General features: G+C 40.4%; 1 protein-coding gene across 3 annotated transcripts in view; it reads left to right on the top strand.

The window, feature by feature from the left end:
- The window catches only part of LOC111869610 (cubilin), a 253,251-nt gene that overhangs the window by 170,767 nt on the left and 66,962 nt on the right, over window positions 1–15,522 (top strand). For all 3 annotated transcript variants that reach the window (XM_033753496.1, XM_023861259.2, XM_023861260.2), the window contains exons 48-51: window positions 1,262–1,443; window positions 10,450–10,612; window positions 11,993–12,199; window positions 13,979–14,064. In XM_033753496.1, coding sequence (XP_033609387.1) covers window positions 1,262–1,443; window positions 10,450–10,612; window positions 11,993–12,199; window positions 13,979–14,064 — 638 coding nt within the window. The remainder of the gene's footprint in view (window positions 1–1,261; window positions 1,444–10,449; window positions 10,613–11,992; window positions 12,200–13,978; window positions 14,065–15,522) is intronic.

Genomic DNA, 15,522 nt, shown 5'->3' with positions numbered 1-15,522 from the left:
TTCTCCATTTTCATACTACAGCTTCATGGCTGAAACGTTTTCAGACTGTTCTAGCTTTCCACGATGTTTATTTCTTAAATTTTTTGTCTTCTCTTTCCTTTGTTCTTGATGTCTTTTCTACCTGGATGAACCTTCTTGTTCTGGGTCATTGCATAGGTCTGTTTGCTACCAATTTGAATTATAATGACCTTCTCACTAACTTTATTAACAGAGCTTGAATTCAAGCTTCTCTAAACTCTTATTGATTATTACATTTCTTCTCCCCCCAGCTGAATACTTGACAGAAATATCATAGCCATTGCTTGGATCTTGCTGTTAGTTCTCTGTTTAAGGATCTGTGTTTTAGCATTAAATGTTAGAATTGGTTTAAAATATACTCTTTGCATTATTTGGGATCTCTACGTTCCATAATATTCATTCATAATTTAATATTGTGACATGACATGTATTTGATCTCTAAGACAGTGAATGAAGTCTATGTAAAGTTGTATATAAGGTTACAACTAATACTTTATTGTGCATTATTAACAGTTTTCCATTCATCGTCATTTTTCATATTTCATTTGGTTCTAACTTCTGTGCTTGAAATAACACTGAATAAACTGTAAATGAAAGAATGACTTGATGCGTTAATCAGTCTATGTATTTAATTTAAATAATCAGCCATTTCTTTATAGAAAACTATCAAAAACTGACAAGACCTCCTGAATTAAACATGCTTTCAGGACAGGGTGTGCTTGCTCTGTATGCATAATATTTGACATATTCTGGAATATTAATTTTCTGTACTAAGACCTTTTTTTTATGTAAGTTTGTGAACAGAACTCATGAGATGTACGAATTTGTATTTTCATTATGTCTGCAAAGTTCAGTATACATTCTGTGCGACAGGTACTTTGAATGTCTGATGTTCCATAGACTATAATTTTAACTGCTTGTTATTATGAAATGTGTATATATGTCACTGAAATTAGGACTTCGTTAATTCTGACCAAACATGAAATGTTTGACATTGCATCATGTGTAGTGAAGTTCTGTAAAGTTTTGTGAGAGTTGTTGGATTCATTACACACAGGGCTGGAAATCTCCTTTCATACCAAAGTTTTTGAATGTTTTAAACAAAAAAAATCCCCATTTGTAGAGAAAAATTTAGTCATCAGAACTTGACGTTTAATGCATGTTGTCTAAAAATTTTGTTTAGAGCAGTGAAATCTGGTCCAGCATTTGTTACATCATATTTGTATTATTTATGTTGTTTCAGCTTGTGGAGGTCAGTTGGAGGGCCCTACTGGGGTATTTGAGAGCCCAGGCTACCCCTCAACACGAGGTTACCGGCGCTACTGTATGTGGAAAATAGTTGTACCAGTTGGGCGCAGAGTGAAAGTAGAGCTGCTTGACTTTGATCTGGAGACCTCAGTGCAGGCATATAAGCACCGACTGATCGTGAGTTCAATCACATATTATTTCTTTTAGCTGTCTGATTTGACGGACATCTTACCCACTTTTTAGGTTCTGGTTATGTGAAAGAATGTTATCTCAGAAATTTCATTCTGTGAAGTTTTATTGTTATTTATCATGTATGTTTAAAAATGGACCATATGATCCAGAGATAAAACATTTGACTAACTCCGTGAAGTGGAGTATTGCTTGAAACCTAATATCCACTCAGCTAATGAAAAAATTTCCTTCATCATATGGAATCCAAAATTCATTACCATATTCTGACAACAGCTCAAAGCAAGAATTATGGAACCAGAAGAGATGTCTGTTGCTAGGGAGTGGCTCTGTAAACACGTTCCCATGGCAACTGAGTTATGTGACCGCAACAACAGTTGGCATGCAACAATCGAGGAACAGTTGCACAGACTGTATCAGGAGAGGGTCTGAGGTATCTCATGACCTGTGTAGCACAAACAGTGAGCCATGGGTGGAGACTAGAGTCCAAGCTCAGCTCGCATCTGTAGCTGATGCCCCGTTTGGAAAAGTAAGATCTTGTGACACATATAAATTAGCAAATTCATAGAAATTGAGAAAGGCTTGTGGACTTAATGGTATTCCAAATGAATACCGCAGGCATCTTCCAGGAAGACCACTGGTACATCTGACAAATGTATTTAATCACTGCTTTCAGCTGTCCCATTTTCCTAAGCCTTGGAAGGAAGCACATTTATGAGTATAACATTACTGAAATCCAGTAAGGAACCAAAATTCTGTCAAAATTTACATCCAATTAGTCTCTTGCCCACAGCAGACAAGCTACTCGAGAAAGTTACTCTTAAAATAGTCCAAAGGCACAATGAAAAAAATAAGTCTGCTTAATGCAAGCCAGTTAGGTTTCTGTGCCCAAGACAGGACGACACTGCAGTATATGAACCACATCACCATAAATTTCAACAATAATATGTCTATGGGTGCGGTATCCTTGGATATTGAAAAAGCCTTTGATGAAACCTGGCACCTTGGCTTGCTATGTAAATGATCAAAATTAAAATTTTCTATCAGTAAGTCCCGATGAGGTCATTGGATTTTTTTCAATTGACCTAATCCTTCCGGCCACACTATGGCCCTGGGGTCGACTCAGCCTCTAACAGAAATGAGCACCAGGAATTAATTAAATAATTTTCCTGGGGATTAAAGCGTGGCCAGTGCTTAAGGCTGACAACCTTACCACCATCTTTGAGCTGACTGTCTACATAATGTGGGACCCTCAACATCTCACAACCCTTTGGGCCTTCACAGCCAGTTACAGGGATAACTTTACTTTTTTACTTTTGCTAGTCAAGCTTATTTTCTCTTTTCTTCAAGAAAGCTTAGAGTTTTGGTCGAAGGTGAAATGTCTGTGCCAAGAGATATATATATTGTAACGTGTTTGCGTTACTGATCCCACTTCTGACACCAGTGTAACGTGTTTGCGTTACTGATCCCACTTCTGACACCAGTGTAACGTGTTGACGTTACTGAAGACGCCGTAGAGATGGTTAATTGGTTTATTTAACAATCTACAAGTAACAGCTACAATTACTTATCTCACAGTTGCGGGGTTTCACGATTTATAACCCTAATCGCATTAATCTGTTAACACTGTTGCGGGGTTTCACGACTTATAACCCTATGCGAAAATCAGTTCACTCTGTCTTCAGTGGTCTACACGTTTACAGTAGGGGAGCTATGTATCACTGTGTCACACGCTCCCAATTACACAATCACACACACGTCCGGTTCTTCTTTCCGCGACGGCTGCTATACTCCAACTGTAGTCGGCTGACTGGAGAACTGTTGATAACACGCTCGGCGACTGTCACTTTACAACTCCACTCGGAGACTGTTACTTTATAACTCGGAACTGTCTTCGGCGATGGCCAGGTTACAACTCGGCGGCTGCCCACATTCCAACTGACTGGTAGCTGCTGTGAAGCTCACTTATATAGCTGCAGTGCTTGCCGGTTGCGTAATGAGTGCCACGTCACAGTAGGAAGTTGATTACGGGTACGTAGCGTTGCGCTACGTTTATTTGCCCCAAACACTTGGTGTCTCTCTAGGTCTCTTTACCGATGACACCTGTATATATGTGACAGACTGCAAAGAAGGTTATGTACTCAGAAAGCTGCAGCAAGCTCTCAGTGCTATCGAGACATGATGTGAGCACTGGGACATGAAAATAAATGAAGATAAGGTTCAGGCCATCTACTTTTCTCAGAGATTTAGGCCCCCTGAGTCACATCTTACATTGAATGGATGGAATTTCCCCTTCATCAATCATGTAAAACATCTTGGTGTAATTTTTGATAAGATGATTGCATGGAGACTGCAGATAAAATTGATTGAAGTTGAGGTCTTCAGAATATTTATTAGAATCTACTAACTACTCAAAAGTGAGCATTTTAGTATCAACGTTAAATTAACCATCCTTAAAGCACTGATCCAATAAGTAATGACTTATGCTTGTCCCACCTGGGAATTAGTGGCAGACACCTACCTCTTAACATTGCAGCACATTCAAAACAAGGTTCTGCACACCACTGGAAATTTTCCAAGGTGCACACCAGTCTGTGATTTACATGCAGCTTTCAGCCTTCCATATGTATATGATGATGGCAAGAATGGACGCCAACATGAAATCCTATCAAGAAAAGATGGAGGCCAATAGGAAGAAAGACAAAGATTTCCTGGCAAAATTAGACATCAACCAAGAAAAATCAGACGTCATGCTGGCAAAAGTAGATGCCTACCAAGGAAAGGCGGCGGCTGATAGGAAGGCTGACAAGGAAGAAATGAAGGCCGCAATGCGATCTATGCAGTCAGACTTGGATGAGACAATCCAACATAGAATTGAAAACATTTTTGAGATCTTTGAACATGATAAACGGATTCTCCATGCAGAGCTAACTGAGAGGATTAAAAGGACACAAGAAAAATTACAAATGGCAGAAGTTTCCCTCAATGCACGGACAAGAAATCTCGAGGAAGAACTAATGAAAACCTGTGCGGCAATTGAAGAAACCAAATGCGAGTTCCAGGCTCTGTTGGATATCGTACAGATGAGGACCGAGCGGGGAATCACACCCATGGTCAGCGTGGGCACAGTTCAGCCACTGACATTTAACAGCAACTCAATGTGGAGCATGTTCTGACAGTTCGAGACCGTAGCAGAACACAACCAATGGTCAGACAGGGAAAAATCAACATATCTGATCACCGCTCTGAAGGACCTGGTGGCAGAAGTGCTACCCGGCATTCCGGCAAATACCACTTAAGAGGATACCCTTCAGGCAGTAGAGGACCGTTTCAGGGACCAACACTTTGCATGACAACGAGAACACAGAAACCCAGAGAACCCCAGCAAGACTTCGCCATGGCCATCAACATGCTTCCCCATCGTGCCTATCCCAACTTACCTGCAGACTACATAGCAAGAGAAGCAGGAAAAGCATTCGCATACGGTATAAGTGATGCCGACATCAAGATTCAGCTGCTGCTGGGAGGGGAGAAGACGGTAAAAGAGGCCCTCCAACAAGTGCTAGAGCTGCAGGCTGTACTGGTAGCAGCCCAACCTCACGAAAATAACCCCAAGACATATCGGAAGTTCTGATCGTCCCTCACCCAACGAAGAGAGACACAATGGTCAAGATGCTGGAACTGTGGAGAGCTGGGGCACTTTGAGAGCAGTTGCCACTACAGCAGAGGAACTGGAAATAGAGAGCATCAGGACCGAAAAGACAGACCACCAAGAAATAAGTGTGAATCGCCGGGAAGATCAGAATGGTGACCCAGTAATAAGAGAGAAACAAGCTGGAGAAGTGACCAGTTGGCAGGAAACGAGCGAGGGCCAGCGGTGAGGCGCGGACGCCAGCATATGCACTGAGGCCCCCACACTGTGCACTCACCAACATCATGGAAAAAGCCAACACTAGTCTGGTTACCCAGGGATGGGTCAGTGATAAGCCTTGCCAGGTGACAGTAAAGACTGGAGCATACGTCACGGTAGTAAGATCGGATATCGCCGCCGGATGTCCTGAAAGACAGCCAAATCCAAATTTCATGCTGCAGACCATGTCTGGAGGATCCCTACCCATCCTGAAAGAAGTTCTGTTGACCCTTACCCTGAGGAATCGACCGCTAACAATGTGGGTTTTCATCACAAATATCACCGATGAGCTCATCTTGGGACTGGACATACTGCGCGCATACTGATGCATCTGTGGACATTGGGCACTAAACTGCCCCTGGCAGAAGAAAAAGTATCGTTATGGAGTCCAGGGGTAGGACTCTGTCCTTCCAGCTTATTAGTGGCAAACTACCATGTGATACCTGCACGGAGGGAGGCCATAGTGATGGCTAGAATGGAGAATCATCTGGGAGTACAAACTGGTCTAGTTGAACCTAGCCTGCAGGCCGATCCGCCTGATGGAATCTATGAATCTATGTAGCCAGGACCCTAGTCCAGGACTGTCAGGAAGTACCAGTGAGGGTCATGAATGCTACCCACAGGGACCAAACACTCAGGAGAGGATCTCCTCTGGCGTTCTGTGAGCCAGTAACACGTGAATTTGCCCGATGTGGGGCATCCACCAGCACCAAGCCTAAAACCTGAAATGGATGGAGGGATGATGGCCTGCCAAGAGATGGAGGAACGTCTAGAAGAAGTACAGCCAACCTCACTGGATGGGAAACCTGAGGTGGGAAAACAAGAAGAGGTCCCCATAGAAGATGCCATAGTGATACCGGTCAGAGAACCTGAAGAAGAAATGACATCGATTACCCGAAAAAAGATGATGGCCTGCCAAGAGATTGAGGAATGTCTAGAAGAAGAACAGCCAACCTCACCGGACAGGAAACCTGAGGCAGCAGAACAATGAGAGTTCCCCATAGAAGACGCCGAAGTAATGCCAGTCGGAGAACCGGAGAAGAAAAGGTGTAGGGACCGAAACCAGCGAAATATGTAGAAATGGAACCAGGAAAAGGATGGGTGCCGAAGAAGACTGGCTGTCACCTGCAGAGAGACAAGCCGCCATATGGAAGTGGCACAGCAGAAGAAAACCAGCAGGAAGGTGTCCCGCCGTGCAACAGTGGCATGGTGCAAGAGGAACATCTTCAAGGAAATTGTGGACCGTGGAAAGAAGTGACCACAACTGAAATAAAGATTACACGCTGTGCAGGACACAGGCGTATGGGACAAAACGAAGACAACGCTGAACAAGAAACCTGGAAAGGAAGAACGGGAATAAAGAACATAGGCAGCAGATGGCCACTATGCCAGAAGTAAAAGGGACCAACCAAGGACACCATCGGAGGGTGTAGATCACGACAGCAATCGCACCTAGGAGGGAGAACTCATAAGAAGACCTTCTGCGAGATTGTTAGCGTGAAGGTCGCGAAGCAAATAGTCAGTCAGATCTTCTGTCAGCCTACGACAAGACAAGGACTGGACATTGTGGAGGGGTCGACCCCCTCTGAAATGGAAAAAAATTGAATAGCTCATGGTGGAAGAACCATTAATGTAGAAAAAGTGACAATAGTCACTGCAAGAAGAGTAGCCAGACAAAAAGAAGGTGTTGCAAGAACAGCCTTCAAAGGAAAGGAACAGGGATGCAATGTTAGGCTATTTGGGAGGAACAGCCTTAAGGAGGGAGCAGTATGGTGTATTTGCGCTATGCAGGACACCCCCTCCCCCACCAGCAGTGACATAACAGCATCAGAGTGCTGCCGCTGCTTTGGTAACAGGCCAGTCAACACTCTGCCCCCCTCCACCGCGGTGACGTAACAGCACTTCCCACTGTGACGTAAGAAGGGACAACGCTGGTAACACGAGGCAACAGGGAATGGTATAAAAAGCTGGCTGACCAGTACGTGAGAGAGTGTGTGATCAGGAGTGACAGCGTGAGAATTGTGAAGCCAGATGGAAGTTTAGCAGTCGCCATGTTGTACTGTGAATAAGCGAAGACTATTGAAGATAGTGTGAAGAGATTTGTGAGTAGGGTTTGGAAAGCGCATAAACCCGCAGCTGTGTTATAATTAATTGTAGTTACGTTTTGTAGGTTGTTAAATAAACCAATTAACAATCCAAACGGCGTCTTCAGAGACAAAACACGTTACAATAATATAGGTTCACATTTCTCTACCAAAATGCAGGTCAGAAACAAAATATAAAAATTGCCAATATATGCTTAAAACATGAAGTAGAATTCAAAATTTGGGAACAAATGTAGCAAGTTATATCTTCCATAAATTAAGTGCTAGTTAAATGTGAAGATTGATTGCTGCTATTTAGTTCTGATGCGAATCTGAACTCGCTATTGTGGTCTGGGTTTAATCTCAGGTCAGTTAATGTGGGTTTTATGGTGGATAAAGTGGCACTGAGGATGGTCTTCTTCAAGTACTTTGATTTCCCATGCCAGTTCTTATTCCACTAAATGCTTCATTTCTCTCATCTGTCATCTGAGGCTGATCAGGTGGGCCCATTTGCAGCCTAAGTACCATGAGACTTTGTCCCATCCCACTCTAATAATAATAAAAAAAAAAAAAACTAATTCTGATTACTTGTATCTCTTTGCCCTTTTCGCCCATTTGAAAGACTATAAATATGGAAAACTGTAAATTTATGTATTACCTTAGATGGATGTGAAACTATCACTGTGAATGAAAAACACAGATTGGAAGTGTTTGAAATCCGATAGAGAGTGAGTAACAGGAGAATGGAGAAAATTTTATAATGAGAAGCTTTGTAATTTGTATTCTTCAGCAGGACATTAATAGGAGAATGAAATCAAGTGACATGAGATGGCTGAAGTGTGTAACAGGCATGAGAGAGATGAGAATGAGCATAAGATTTCAGCTGGAAATACTGCAAACCTGTCATAGGTGGTTTGGTAATACTCAAATGAAACTTATGGAACTATGGTGTGAATGTCCGGGCTGGAGACATGTAACTTAATGCAGGCTCTTTTAGTTGCAATAATGAAATTTGAGTTTCATAAAAAGCAAGGAATTTCTTTAGTAGCTGAGCAATTATCACCTTGCCAAGGAGGATTCTGTTTCATGAGTTAGTTAATAGAATTAAGGACGATGTTAAACATCTGTGAATGCAAAGTATATAAGATTTGAAGTTTTGTTGTTATGAAGATTCATATTGTGTTCTTCTGAGTTATGATGCCATGAAGTCTAATAGGTAGCTACAAGTGTTCTAAGGGAACATGTGGTCTCCATCTTCAGGACTGATCTTCAACCTTGAAGGTGGAGTAGGTTGTTCCTTTGAGACTACATGGTGACACAACCCTGTAAACCACAATATGAATCTGTGAAGACAATTTTTTTTCTGTATTATGTAAAGTAACAACACATCAGCTGCTTCAAATGTGTATTTATGTTTTGGTTTGATGGAAGTTACTAACCAACCATTGAAACTAGTGTGAGAAGACGGTCCTCATTCAGTTCCAAGACTTGTCTTTCTGAGGTGGATGTAATCTGCCATTTCTCAAGGTTTGACAGGGACATGAGTATTCGAAGTAGGGACCTAAGTGGAACATTAATGCATCTGTGTGACTCGCCTATGCTTGATAAGTCACTTTTTGGCTGAGGAGAAATCTGTCTTGTTTGTGTACCCAGTGGCAGAGACTTGGTGACAGAATTATTGTGACTTATTAGATGGGTATATCACATTTTTGAACTAAGATATGAAGCATCATGGGAATCTGTGTACCATATATGTTAGTAACTGCTGATGAGTTGTTAAGTCTGAGACCAAATTCTGCATGTCATGTGACCAGCAGGATTCGTATGAGTCCATGGCAGGAAGTGAGTGCTGAGAAACCAGCCAAATAATTATTTTAAATTCCATCTTAATTAAGACAAAAAATCTGATTAGACTTTTTTGCTTGTCATAAGTCATCTTGCTGTCTCTTGGACCAGTCATTGAAGATATGAGATATCTCACTTCTTTCAGACTAAGTTTGTCTTTGACTCAGAGTAGAGTATTAATAGTTTTTTTTAGATCTGCTTGGACTCAGCCTTGTAAGGCTGTCTTTATAATAGTAAAACCATAGTAAATGTCCTTTAAATTAACACAAACACTAATTCATTAAAAGCCAACATCCATCTAATGCATCATCAAACAAACTTGTGACAAGCTTAACTCTACTGATCTCGCTTTTGTTTGATCATGTATGAACGCCTGCAATAATAATAACAGTGAATCATATGACTTCCTTATTTTTCTGATGTCTCCTAGCATACATCTAGTTTTCATCTAGCAATCTGTCCTGTAAAACCTAAATGCTACCAGTTGCACCCATCAAGCTATTTAGTTTCACCTTGTGGCACCCAAACTGTGAGGTATATGGAGGGCAGAGTCCTGCAACAGCTTCACTAGACACATGAAACTCTGTATAGAGATAAATCTTACATGTTTGTATGAATTACTTACATAATCTTTTTGTATCTGTTAACAGTGAGAAACGTGGTAATGATGCAGAAGTTTGAGGTTGTTTGTTAAAATCTAACATTGGTAGACATTATACCTAAATACTCGTATATCTCTGCAATTGCTTGATCAGTTTATAATGCTTGCTACCTTTATTTTAGTGACTGAATCATTCAAAGGAAGGCTGTTTCTTCTGTAAACCTCTTGTTAATATTTCTTACAACTTTCTCAACTTCTGGAAGTTGTATGTGGTGCTGTGTATATAGTTTTCATTTTATTCTGAAATATATAAAGTTCGATAATCCAACTGACTTTTTTTCCAGCTTTTCTTATTTTAAAATGAAATATGATTGACATTATTTAACCTGCTTTCCATGTTTTATGATGCAAGACAGACTTAGGATGTGATGTCCATATGCCTATCTGTTTAGATGTATTTTCCTGCCAGTAACTTTTGAACCAGTGTCCATGAAACTTGATATAAAGTATTTTGTGTAGTAGCAGTTAATATAATGTTCCTGCACCTGTTTCAGTTCTATGATGGTCTATATTCCCTCTATCTGAAGACATTTCATGCAACAAGCGAACCTGAGGTTGTGAGATCCACAAGTAACTCTATGGCCGTCATTTTTATTTCACATCACAATGTGGGACACCGTGGCTTCAGAGCACGTTACACATCAGATGAAGCGTCACGTATGTAGTCATAAATTTGTTTTCCAAATTAGAACAGAGTTCTGTCAAATATGTCAGTCATAGTATAGCTTCATGTTTGGTACTGTTTATATGATTGCTGGAATTTTTCCATGAGTGTGGTATTTTTCACCCTCGGACTTACTGAACAGGTTGGTATGGACTTGTATCCAGAAGGTACTCAGTTTAAATATTGGCGAGAGCGCCAACTATCCTGACTAAGGTTTCGTTTGGCTTTCCGCATTCAGACCAGGCAAATTCCCAGATGGTACCTTGATTAGACAATTACTGCTTTCTACCAAATCCCTTTTAATTCATCATTCATTACTCATCCTACCTTTTGATACTGTTTAGTCTAGATACTTGAAGCATCATAAAATAACCTACCTTTGAAACTCCTTCTCTTTGAGACAGTAATTTATCACAGTTGTTTCTTTCTTCTCACATTATCTGGTCTTTAAATTCTTGAAAATGAAACAGAATATGTTGCCAGAATAGTATTATTGTGTATCTGGGGTTTGCACGGCTAATAAGACAGTTTTTGGATTTGATGATCAAATTTATTGGAACTTTATACATCTGGTTACAGCAGTTCACAAATCACTATCTGACACACTGTCATCTTCTTCTGACTGGACACTCCACGGGAACTATTCTGACTTCCAACCTGGTGCTATATAACAGGAAACCCAGATTGAGTCATAAATCATATCAGAATAGAGAGAGTCCAGTCAGAATGGAGGAAGTCCTAAGCAGTCAAGTGTGACGTCGGCTCCTGTCCGTGGTCTGTGTGCGCACTTCTCCCCTCTACTTTCTCTACTGTCCCCTTCTCTCCTTCCCCTTCCGAGCCGACTTAGCGGCCTAACATCTGGAGCTCTAGGCTCTTGGTTTTCCAACCGTCGAGGGGTAGGTTGTTCTCGTTTCGGACCACCGGTCGAGGTCATCCTCGACCGTCTAAATTAATTTCTCTACATAGTATTCTATCTGAGAACAGCGAACTCTGCAATCATTCTCATACAGGTATTTACATTATGTTTGTATTCTTTCTTTATTAATATATTATATTTATTCTTTGTTAACATTTGATTTGGTTATTTCTGTTTGGGTATTTCCGCCTTGCTGATTTCTTTGTCCTCCCCTGCTCGCCCTGTCCTGTGATCACGAGAACCTATATGCAACCTGAAGGATCCTCTGTAGGGTACCCTACGCTTCACAAGGAAGAAGGGTTTGTAGGGATATTTAATATGAGTCATTGTAATTTACTGTGATATGAGTGATTGTACAAGGAGTCCATTAAATCCAATCATCCAATCCAAAACCGATCTTATTAGTCACACCAATTATTCATGACAGTATGGTTAATATAAGCTGTTGTCATTCCAGCATGTGTTGGTGACCTTAATGGTGACAGTGGTTACATCTATCCCCCTGCCAGATCCTTGAATCTGGTATCCTTTCATTGTGAGTGGGAGAGAAACCTCCAAACAAACATGAACAAGACCATTGCCTTCACACTATTGAATGGTACTATCAGTTCCACGAGCTCTCAGCGCTGCTATCACCACTGGGATTCTGTGTGGTTTACTGCAGGTGAGTCTGATGTGAATGCTGATCATTTAACATTGGGACAGGATCCCATGATGAATCCACTGTTATGTGAGGCCAGCAGTGGTTGAAGACACTTACACAGACCAACAATCATCAAAAGTAAGGCAGGATATGTTTTGGTTCCAATTGATGAAAACGATGATGAATATTTCAGGTTCTGTGTTACACAAAGCATCTGGTGGTTTGTTGCCCCAAATTGCAATATTTGTGTTGGCAGCTCCTGCAGCAAAGTTGTTGCAGATGCTTCAGTTTATATTGATTGTATGGTATTTGTATCTCTCTGAAATGACACAGCTATGTTCAGATCGGTTGGTTGGTAAAGTAGTGGCTATTTGACCAAACTAATTAAAAGGGATGAAGAGACAGACAACATAGTAAATGCACAGAAACAAAATTCATAAACATGTTAAAAAGAAATCATGATTTGTCACTCTCTACAGTTAAGGAACTTCAGGCCTTGGATTCAAGTAGTGAGAAAGGAATGAAAAGAGTCCTAAGAGAAAGTGCTTTCCAGGTGTCTGACACTCTGTCAAAGTCATTGTATCTAGAATGATTTATTAGATCAAAATATACTTAAAACACAGATCACTAATTTGAGCAAGTACATTATCAGGAAGAATATGGATAATCACACTAGCACAGTGTGCTTGTGAGGCACATTTTTATTAAAAAGTGCTTCCATTAGCAGGCTCAATTCATGGAGAGTATTAGAGTTAGGTGTTACTAGAATGAACATTGAGGTCATGAAAAGAAATCAGATTCTTAGTAACTGTCACTCTCTCTAATCACAGATTAGTTGTGCTAAACGATAAAGATGGCTTAGTTTGGAACTGGCCATGTGTTGAAATTTTGTATGTATTTCTCAATTTTAATCCAGGCTAATATTTAGCTGTAGATAACTGTGCACAGTATCCCTAAACTTTCCCATGTTATTGAAACAAGAAAATTGATTGACAAATCTGCAAAATTATATGCTTATTATTAGTGCAAGTATCATTTTCAGTGTTTGAATATTAGCCTGTGTAACTCTTACCAGTTTATTTATTAGAACTCATCTGCAACCTAAGGCTAAGCTCCTGTTAAAGCTCATTAACATAGTACAAATCTGAAATTTTAAAATGTTTATTAACTTAAATAATTTAATAATTTAATACAGTGTTTACTCTTCAAAAAATATTATTTGGGTGAGTGAAGAAGAATCAGATGGGCAAGGCATGGAAGACTGAAGCATGCATGAGAGGATAGCATTACATTAGAGCTTAAAAAGAAATAGGTATTGAGAATGTGGACTGGATTGAGCTGACTGGAGGGTAGAATCTATTGGCAGACTCTAGTGAACACTCTGATTAACCTCTGTTTCTCTTAAGAAGCAGAAAATTAGACTAGCTGAATGAGCCATATTCTTAAAGAGGACTGTTATCCATGGAATTACTCAATTATTAATTTGTGTAATAATGTCCACATCCTTTGGAGTGACAGAAAGTTGAATTCTGTGAGTGCAAAAAAAAATTACCCTGTCTGATGCTAGTGACATCAGAATTGTGAGATGAACATCGCTGTCATCCAGTCACATTCACATATGAGTTTTGTGTGAGTAAGAAGGTAACAAGCTGTGGTTTGATACATGACCACTGCTTGCAAATTGTGTTCTAATATCTGGCTGCAGTTTGAACTGAGGTTACCATATTAAAGTCTGTTACAGCAAATTTCCAGCATCTGGAATGCTTGTAATGTATGATAGTGCTGTCTTGCTTGCTGCAGGAAGCGGAGTGTATCTGGGACACTTCTGTGGCAACTTCACAAGTCCTGCCAGGATCCTCAGCCCTTTCATGAATGTGGTCATGAAGGTGAGTAACAAACCCTTTGGTTTCTTATGAAGTATATTTATGGATGATGTATTTTGACAGAAAGCTCTAGATCGCATTAAGTGGAGGAATTGTTTTGGAAGAGACTGTGGACCTGTCGTCTGACAGATTACTGATGATGATGATGATGATGATGATGTATTTTGAAAGTGGTTGTAAGCATGTTGTGGTACCGTATTTTCCTAAGTGCTATGGTAGCAGAACCCAAAGGATCGGCACTGCTGATGTCAACCACCACTACTGAAAATTATCCTGAGTGCTTCCATCCACATCCCTTCCTCACAGGCTTTCTTTTTTAAGATCTGATAAGCATAAGAATAGCAGCATATATTAAATGAAATGCTTGGATTACCCGTTGAAATATATGGTCAAACTGGAAGAACATTCAATCTAAGATATAAAAGAACATATTCAGTCCATTAGAAGTAACTGTAGTAAATCTGGATATTAGAATCATACATATATTAAACATGGGTCACACATATGGTACAATAACAGGTATTATGGATGTCATAAGAACAGGAAGGAAGAGCAGATGTTTAAATAATGTACCATGTTTGTATCATACGAGTATTTACATCATCATCGTATTTATAAAATGAGCAGGAACAATTTACCTATGAACTGTACATACATCGAAGTACATAACCCAATATTCCAAACAGTACATGAACTTCACAAGAGGTAGCAGTAAACATACTACCTAGAAAGATATTTAAGTGAGAGAAACTACATTGAGATCAGTACAAGGACCAAACAGCACTAAACATACACAACTAAAGTGAATGACACTAAAAAGGAACACATAAGTACAAATCTCAACATCTAGTATACAAGACTGACTTAAAGATTGAATCATACTAATATATGAGGGTCATACTGAAAGTCATGGGCAACAATTTTTTGTAAAGTAACATGCTTTATTATTGACAAACCAAATACACCACCTCAATCTACAGACCTTTCTTTATTTTTCCACATAATCACCACTTCTTTGTACGCATTTCTTCCAGCGTTCTGGGAGTTTGAAAATTCCCCGTCTGTAAAATTCCATTTCAGCCATCCGAAGACACTGATGCACTGCTTTCTGAATTGCCTCCCTTGTCTCAAAACGTTGTCCACGCAGCTGATCCTTCAGAAATCTGAAAAGATGGTAGTCGCAGGGTGCCAGATCAGGGCTATAGGAGGGGTGTGGAAGAACTTCCCACGCCATCTTTGTAATTGCTTCCGATGTGAGGCGAGCAGCGTGGAGGCGAGCGTTGTCATGCAGGATGATGATGTTTCATCCCGGACGTTTATCGCACAATGCACAACGGAGCTTGTGCAGTGTCTGGACATAACGAGCAGCATTGATGGTTTGCCCAGGTTCCAGGAATTTGGCCAGAATAAACCACTCTGCATCCCAGAAGACTGTGCCCATCACCTTTGCAGCCGATGGCA

The sequence above is a fragment of the Cryptotermes secundus genome, unplaced genomic scaffold (assembly GCF_002891405.2).
Source record: "Cryptotermes secundus unplaced genomic scaffold, Csec_1.0 scaffold557, whole genome shotgun sequence".
NCBI classification, from domain to species: domain Eukaryota; kingdom Metazoa; phylum Arthropoda; class Insecta; order Blattodea; family Kalotermitidae; genus Cryptotermes; species Cryptotermes secundus.
Note: the sequence above shows the minus strand (reverse complement) of the source record. Positions and strands in the feature narration are given on the sequence as shown.